The sequence below is a fragment of the Lynx rufus genome, unplaced genomic scaffold (genome assembly GCF_022079265.1).
Source record: "Lynx rufus isolate CCGP_SWC_20201006 ecotype Redwood Valley unplaced genomic scaffold, mLynRuf1.p SCAF_21, whole genome shotgun sequence".
In the NCBI taxonomy this organism is placed as follows: Eukaryota; Metazoa; Chordata; class Mammalia; order Carnivora; family Felidae; genus Lynx; species Lynx rufus.
Window position 1 is genome coordinate 26,348,126 of NW_025814836.1, and position 8,223 is coordinate 26,356,348.

General features: G+C 58.8%; 1 protein-coding gene across 1 annotated transcript in view; it reads left to right on the forward strand.

Moving 5' to 3' along the window:
- The window catches only part of TMC3 (transmembrane channel like 3), a 39,903-nt gene extending 32,468 nt beyond the window's left edge, over nt 1-7,435 (forward strand). The window contains exons 17-22 of the mRNA XM_047086844.1: nt 85-195; nt 852-977; nt 1,322-1,400; nt 2,521-2,563; nt 4,100-4,355; nt 5,461-7,435. Of these exons, the coding sequence (XP_046942800.1) occupies nt 85-195; nt 852-977; nt 1,322-1,400; nt 2,521-2,563; nt 4,100-4,355; nt 5,461-6,304 (1,459 nt within the window). The 3' untranslated portion in view covers nt 6,305-7,435. The remainder of the gene's footprint in view (nt 1-84; nt 196-851; nt 978-1,321; nt 1,401-2,520; nt 2,564-4,099; nt 4,356-5,460) is intronic.
- The last annotated feature ends 788 nt before the right edge of the window (nt 7,436-8,223 follow it).

Consider the following 8,223-nt stretch of genomic DNA (forward strand, 5'->3'; position numbering starts at 1 on the left):
TCAGGGCCTCGGTGTGGGTGTCGGTTTGGGCATATCATCGTGTCAACTGTCACAGAAGGGACTCGGCACGCGGTTTCTTCGCAGATCCAACAACTTCTACCTGGCGATGCTCCTGTTCATGCTGTTTCTGTGCATGCTGCCCACCGTCTTTGCTATTGCTCGGTACAAGCCGTCTCTGAACTGCGGGCCCTTCGGGTAAGTTACTTCGGTTCTGTCTCCTCTGCCCTGAGCGACTGAGCTCTAGGGAAAGGGCCCCTGCCTTGAAGGGAATTCTCTTCCCGGCCGACGGAACAGGTCAACAGCAGAGAAGGGTCTCGAACCCACAGCCCGGGAGTCCAGGACCGGTGAGCGCCCTTTCCCTGACGGCAGGCTGGGAAAGCATCTCCGTGCTCTTCTGGAAAAGATAGCGCCTATCAAAACAGTACAGCCTGCTGTGCGACAGAGGAGGTCACCTGGGCGCTCGTCCCTTCCAGAGCTCAGGAAGCCGTTATCAAACGCTAACCCACGTCCCTTTTCATTCTATGTTACTTCTCTAACTGCATCAGGGTAGCAGGGCCCAGAGCGCTCTGCCTAGCTTTCCCTTCGGGTCGGGTTCAAAACTATCGGGGACATTTACCGGCCTTAAAACGCACACGCACACACGGTGATCGCTGACTCCACCTTCGAATCTCCCATCAGTCGACAAATCATACAAAAGCTTAGGAATGTTGCATGTCTTACACTTTGGGGTATCTACCCTCCCTTGGCACCTGACTCCGAGGACGGGGCTCCGGCCACACGGCTGTTGCTTGACGGTCCGTAGAGTCCTCCTGCCAAAAACAACGCCATCTGGGGTTCTGTCTTCCTCGCAGCGGACAAGAGAAGATGTACGACGTCGTGTCGGAGACCATCGAGGAGGACTTCCCCGCGTGGTTCGGCTCCGCGGTGGGGTACGTCAGCAGCCCCGTGGTCATCCTGCCGGCCACACTGCTGCTGTTGTGAGTACCACACGCGACGCACACACCCCCCTCCCCGCCAGGCTTGGGGGACTTCTGCAGCCCTGGCCACCGAGAGAGCGCTGCTCTCCAATAACCCAATAAAAGCCACGAGTTCGTTGCAAAGTCCCGCGTAGAGCCTGATGACCCAGGCGGGAGTCGCGGAGGGAGGGACGGCGGGCTTCGTTCCGCCGAGGCCGCTGCGATGGGGCCGAATGCCGCTATCGTCGTCTTGTCGGACAGACGCTGAAATCATCCCGCACCAGCCTGGCCGCGAGCGTGCCCCGGGGTGGCCGGCAGCGGGAGGCGAGGGGGGCTCACGCGTGGCCTGTGTTCTTCCGTCCCAGCATGGTCATCTATTACCTTCAGAGCATCGCAAGATCCTTAAAGCTCAGCAACCAGCAGCTCAGAATGCAAATCCAAAACGTAAGCACCGCCTCGTCTCTGCCGTCGTGACTGCGTGTCCCTCGCGGAGCAGCTCTCGCCCGCAAGGGACTACCGGTGAGGTCACGTTTCCGGATTCCGAGGACTCTTGGTCACCTCCGGGACACAAGGCCACGCCTCCCCCAGGCTCCAGCAGAGTTCTTTCTAAGAAATCCCAGGGACAGCTCCCATTGGCCCAGGAACTAGCTGACTCCCCCCCACCCCCACCAAGGCCTTGCTGATGCCCTGAGCGCGTCAGCGCCCTCTTGTGGCTGCCCCGGGGACTCAGGGTGCAGGGCTCTTCTGTGGGCCGCGACCCACTCACAGGAAGGAAAAAGGGCCCCTTTCCCGTTCTGTGCCAACTTGCACATCTGAGCCCACGCACTCTGTTTGGACCCAAAGACGCGCCTTTTTCATGACTTTCAGGCTCCGGTGTCGTCACCCCCTCTCCCATCTGGGACTTAGCTCTCAGGACGGTCAGAAGGAGACTAACAGGTCCAGCGTGGGCATGGTGTCCCCTCTCTGCACACCGCCCCGGCCAGGACGGGGTGAGGCAAGGGAGGCACGGGCTCTCGGGCTCCCGCTGACCCTGCCCCACGCAGCCGAGAGTGGGCGGTGCCTCCCTACGATTCCACTCCTGGCTGCCTCCTCGCCCCACCCCAGTCCCAGAGCCCCACGCAAAAACATCCGCCTTTTTCAACTTTGAAAACCATAACTCCTGTGGGTATCGGCTCAGGCAAAGAAACAGTTCTGTGAACAATCATAAGAAACGGATGTGAAGCTACAGAAGGCGTTTGGGGGAAACATACACGTCCCATGTTGATCTGTATTTTCTCATCCGTGTCTCAGGTTGACCATATTGGCAGAATCGACACCCGGTCTGTCGAACAGCTGGCCCTAAAAATAAAACCTGCTGGGTATAACTTCAGCTCTGGGGTGTCGGCGTTTATTCATTTAAGCAAGGCCCGAGTCCCCGAGTACGCTGTCCCCAAGTGATAGCAGTCGTAGGCTCTTGGCCCAAGGCGTGAGCCGTCACACGTGAATTCCCCCCCTCCCCCAGAATAGTGTTCATTACTTCTTCCTGCTAAAACCAAAACAAACATGCTTATCATTTGCATTTTAGGCCAGATCTGAAGACAAGAAAAAGGTTGCCCAAATGGTAGAGGGTAAGTAGAAACAAAAATGCCTCATGCCTCAGTTGGGGCTGGGGGGGTGGGGGGGCATTTAAAAATACAGCAGTTCGGGGGCACCTGGGTGGCTGAGTCAGTTGAGCGTCCGACTTCGGCTCAGGTTGTGATCTCACGGTTTGTGGGTTCAAGCCCCGCACTGGGCTCTGTGCTGACCGCTCGGAGCCTGGAGCCTGCTTCCAATTCCGTGTCTCCCTCTCTCTCTGCCCCTCCCCTGCTCGTGCTCTGTCTCCTGCTGTCTCAAAAATAAACAAACATTAAAAACAATGTTTTAAATACAGCCGTTTAAGGTGTGCTACCAATACAAATGCCTGATAAACTGTGGTTTTCACAATGAACTAGGCACAATAAAATAGGGATACAAATACTGGTTTAAACGTATAATTTTTCCGTCATACCCAGGCCTGTGAATAGCACCGAAACATGTCTGAAATCAGAAGGAGAGTTTGAGTCGGGAGAGAAAAAGCAGCAGAGAAATCTGGAGCAAACCCATACGGACGCCCTTGTCTTGTTAACTTTTCTGTACTTCTCGATGGCCATTTCCTCCTTGCGAGACCCCCCCTCCCCACGTCGGTGCCCCAGGTGCAGCCTTCTGAGGGCACCCCTCGTCCCACTCCCGCAGGGCAATGCCAGCTGGGCCTGGCCTTCTCTCCCCAAATTCTCCAGGGGCCCCGACAAACTTGTTCCCGCCCAGGCTCCCCCTCGTGCAGAGAGCTGGTGTGTCCGGAAGGAAGGAGGTGGGCCCCCGGGGCCCCCCGTCTGCCCCCGGGGCCACGAAGAGACCACGGAGGGATCTGCAGAAAATGAATGAGATTGAGGCCCTAAAAGGCTCCGCGGGCCGGCTCTGTGTCTGCAGAGCTAATTAGATCCGTCCCCCTCGTGAGGGTGTGGGGGCTTGGGGGGGCGCTGAGGAAGAGCCAGGAGGCCCAAGGGTTAGCCTTGCCCCTCCCCCTTTTCAGAAAGCGCCCTGTGTATGAAAATCCGCTACAGAAAGAGACTGAAGCTCACACGATCAAACCCCACTGAAAGTCAAGGACTACTTGCCAACGGGACATAATTTAGTTCGGGTGGTCCTTAAAACCGAGGGCCTCGGGAGCTCTCTCGGGAGGGCAGTGGCTTTGTCCGATGGCCCTCTTTCAGCTCCAGGCTACGTCTTCTTCCAGAATGCTCTGTGAACTGCTTCCAAAAGCTCTTAATTGTCGTATAAGCTTTATGATATGCATTGTGTAGGTAAACGACCAGAGCCCTAAAGCTGGGCAACGACCCGCTTTGCCTCTGGGGGGATCTCACATGATGCATCTATAAAGCCTCGGGGTTCATGGGAGTCCACACTCCCTCCCAGCTCCCCGTGAGGATATGATCGGGGTTACGGAACGGTGGCTGCCCTCGGGATAGGTGTGTCCCCAGGCACACAATGGTTTGCACACCCAGCAGCTGGAGGTCCTGACGTTCCTGCAGCTAAACCAGCCCGGACGGGTCACCCCTGCCTTCTCACGTCCCACCCTCTTCCCGCAGCCCGAATCCAAACCCAAGACGAAAGCAGCAAGAGGCTTCCCAAGGACGGCGACCTCGGCAGCCAGCTGTCCTCAGCTCACTCGGGGACACCCCAGAGCAACGGCGCCGTGGTCAATTGGGACTCATGCAGCAGTGAGAGTGGCAGGGTAGAGGCCGCTGCCCAGCACACCCCCCCGAGTCCCCAGCCAGGCCCCCGCAGCCCCAGCTCGCCTCTTCCCGGCACGTCCAAACCCAGGCCGGGGCAGGACGCGAACAGGTGAGCTTATCTGCAGACCAGCTGGAAACCTGCCTCCCTGACCGTGACACCTGCCGGTGATGGCCAGGGCCGTGAAGTGCAGGTTGAAGAACCTTAGGGATCTGAGGGCGTCAGCAGTTTCAGGAGGCCAGGCCGTCGAATTCCAGCTCTGCCAGCCGGCCACGGGGCCAGCTGGTACTGAGAAGAAATGGGGGGGACAAAGTGGGTCAAACAGGACACATTCTTCCCCCTCCGCCTTTTGCCGGATCACCTGTAAGCAAACATTCCTGCCAACCTAGGGTAGGTGTTTCTACAGCCTCAGGGGAAAAAAATGCCTTTTATAATTGTTGGTTCTTTTATTTTTTTAACTCCACACTGGCCATATTATTGGCAAGATCTTTCATATTTCAGTTCCGGGCTGGCCAAGTTATTGGCGGGGTCGTTCTGTGTTACCTGGGGTCCGTTGTCGTTGTTCGAGCCTTCCTCACACATAAGACAGCAGCGGATGCACTCTGGGAGTGCGCACTGACCCCAACTCACGGAGGATGTTGTTGGAATTGATCGCGACAACCGTGAAAGCAATTCAGATAAAATGCTGGGGGGAGGGGCTGGGGTTTGTTGGGGTTTGGGCTTTTTTTTCTTAAAGACAGCGACCAAGTTCACGGAGGACTTGAAGTCTTGCGATAAGAGAGTGTATCTACGGGGCCTTGACAGGGAGGAGGGATCCCCTACCATCGGGTGGTCAGGACGTGCCGGAGCGGCCGGACAGCCCACGGCAGGGATGGCACGGAGGAACGTTCCCGACACGCGCTGGCCTAATATTAGCCCCACTGTGTGCTCCTGGACAAAACGGGGCTCAGGGTGAGATATGTTAGCAAAGCGCCCTCTGCCCTACTCCCTCCATGGAGATGCACCGCGCACATCGTTCCGGTAGGTGTTCTAGAATTCCAGGAGCAAAGGCTTCTGTTTCTCCCGGGTCCCCAAACCATCCTGTGCGTGCATCCGCAGAGCACATGTTAACACCCTGGAACGTGGTCAGGGAAAGGCCGAGAACACGGCCTCCCTGGCTGGCGGCACTCGGGAGGCAGGGGCTCGGACCAGGCGCTTACCCACCTCTGTCTTACAGGCGCCCGCGTGGTCCTTGTGTGAGCACAGGTGACCGGCGCAGGAGCAGACCCCGCTCACCTGTGATGCTGACAAAGCCCATCGAAGACGCTCACTCAGAACCTCTTTTCCGAAAAGGCTTTCAGCACATCAGCCCTCCCCTTGGCGGACCGTGCCCCTCGGCCTGGGCACCTCGTGGTCGCAGGCCCCAGGCCCCCAGCTACTACATCATTAATGAGCGAGACTCTCACAAAAATTCCCATGCAACTTTCTGGCCAGAGAGACATTTCCGGATGGATGCCCTGGGGGACCTGGTGGAGGTGTACCCCAGGAGCACGCGACAAGCTGTGTCCCGGGGCCCCCGGCAGGGTGGCTCCCCGCAGCTGAGTGAGGAAGACGAGGACGCCCCGCGGAGGCAGCTGATGGAAGGTTCTTTCCACCCACACGCCCCGGCGGGCCTCCGAGGGGCTCCTCGCTTCTATGTTGGCGACAGGTCAGAGAGGCAGACCCCGGCCCCCAAGCGCCAGGGAAGGGTGCCCCACGGGTCCTGGAGTGACGGCGTGGAGACTCAACTCGACAGGCCGGTGTACGTGCACAAGAAACCACGCTCCCGGGGCTCCCAGTACCCACAGCACCCCCCGAACCTCAGGGACAGGCCGGAGTTTGAGCCGCCCCTGACGGAATCGGACTCCGTGTCAGCAGCGTCCGGCAGCGACCAGCGGGACAGCAGCCGTGAGGGATACTTCTGGGTCCCCCAGGGCAAAGGCAGGTTCCCAAGGCCCGCGCTCCAGCTCGGCAGGAGAAAGGCCACATCCAGGCAGGAGCTGATCGCGGATCTGAATGACCTGGTTTGTTCTAACGTCTAGAGACTCCGTCCTGTTGGTTCGGAGCCCAGTTGGAGTGCTGGTCTGCTGGTCTGACGGCGAATGGTCCCCCCCCCCCCACTTCTGGAAGGAGACTCGAACACACAGCCCCAGGACAGGGCTACAGTTCCGGTTTCTCCAGCAACCGCCTGCGCTGGGCTGCGTCCACGGGTCTCTTTGTGGCGAGCACGTCCGGAGCATCAGGCTGTCGTTTCAAAAACTTCCATCCCCTCCCTCCGTTCAGGGCGCCCACAGGTCACGGGCAAGCCAGACAGCTCAGCCTGACGGCAGAACCCCTCGTGAGATGTCTGTGTTGTCCTCACTCACGCGTGTGCACCGTTTGAGCCGTGACGCCCGTCACGTCTGTCTCGGCACACGGAGCTCCCTCCAGGCTCCCTGATGACACCCAGGACCGAGGCACCTGCCCTCCAAGACTTCACGGCGCTTAATTAGTTCATATGAGCGGTCAGTCTAGGAATGGCGGGAGCGAGTACGGTGTGAGAACTTCTCCTGCCGTTTACCGGGCTGCGTGAACGTCCGTATTAACGAGGACGCAAGGCTAGGAAGTAACGGGGTCCCCGGGGTTTATTGGTTCCTTTAACTGGGAAGGATGGGAATCAAGCCGGCTTCAGGTTCAGCTGGACCTGGGTGTCGAACGTCTTCAGGATCCCGTGTCTTTTTACCTCCCAGCTCTCCCTGTGTGTCGACCGCATTTTCTCCCACTGGCGACAGGCTTCCTCCAGGTTGTAGGTGGAAGAGGAATTCACGGAGGCAGAAAACGCCGGGTGGAGACCAGCCGGCCGATGGGCCCGGGGGAAGGAAGGGAGGTGTCCGTCCCGTCACGTGGTCTGCACCTGTGGTGGCCGACGCCCCATTCGCGGGCACTGCGCAGCGCTCTGTAGCAGTGGGGGTTCAGTCGGCCGTGGCCAACCGGAGGCCACCCCCTAGTCCTATCTCCATGGCCCCTCTCGCCACTCCAGATTGTGTCTTCAACTTTTCCGCCGCCTCCACCAGCCTGTGGGACAAAGCGGTGTTTGTTCATTTCTGGGCCCTCCCCCCGCCCCCAGAACCGACACGTGACAGGGCTCGTCCTCCTCTTCCATTGCTGTGTGACACTTGGTGGCTTAAAGCAGCACACAGGGGGCGCCTGGGTGGCGCAGTCGGTTAAGCGTCCGACTTCAGCCAGGTCACGATCTCGCGCTCCGTGAGTTCGAGCCCCGCGTCGGGCTCTGGGCTGATGGCTCAGAGCCTGGAGCCTGTTTCCCATTCTGTGTCTCCCTCTCTCTCTGCCCCTCCCCCATTCATGCTCTGTCTCTCTCTGTCCCAAAAATGAATAAACGTTGAAAAAAAAAATTTAAAAAAAAAAAAAAAAAAGCACACAGTTTTCAACGTTTATTTTTTTTTTATTTTTGGGACAGAGAGAGACAGAGCATGAACGGGGGAGGGGCAGAGAGAGAGGGAGACACAGAATCGGAAACAGGCTCCAGGCTCTGAGCCATCAGCCCAGAGCCCGACGCGGGGCTCGAACTCACAGACCGCGAGATCGTGACCTGGCTGAAGTCGGACGCTTAACCGACTGCGCCACCCAGGCGCCCCGCAGCACACAGTTTTCATCCTACGGTGTCTGTGGGCCGAGCACAGACGCAGCTGGGTGGTCCGTCCAAGGTCTCCGCCAGGCTGTCCATCGCGGCTGGGGGCCTTTTCGGAGCAGCTCGCGTGACTGTTGGCAGAATTCATCCGCTGCGTGGCCCTCTGCGCAACGCGGCCGTCCGCCTCACCGAGCAGCGGGAGGACACCCCGTCGGCTCTGAATCTCCTCCAGGGAAGTCCCAGACGCTCTTGCCAAAGAGCCCACCTGATCGGGTCGGGCCCACCCAGAGGGATCTCCCTTCTCATCACGTCAACGTTAACCGGTCAGAGACC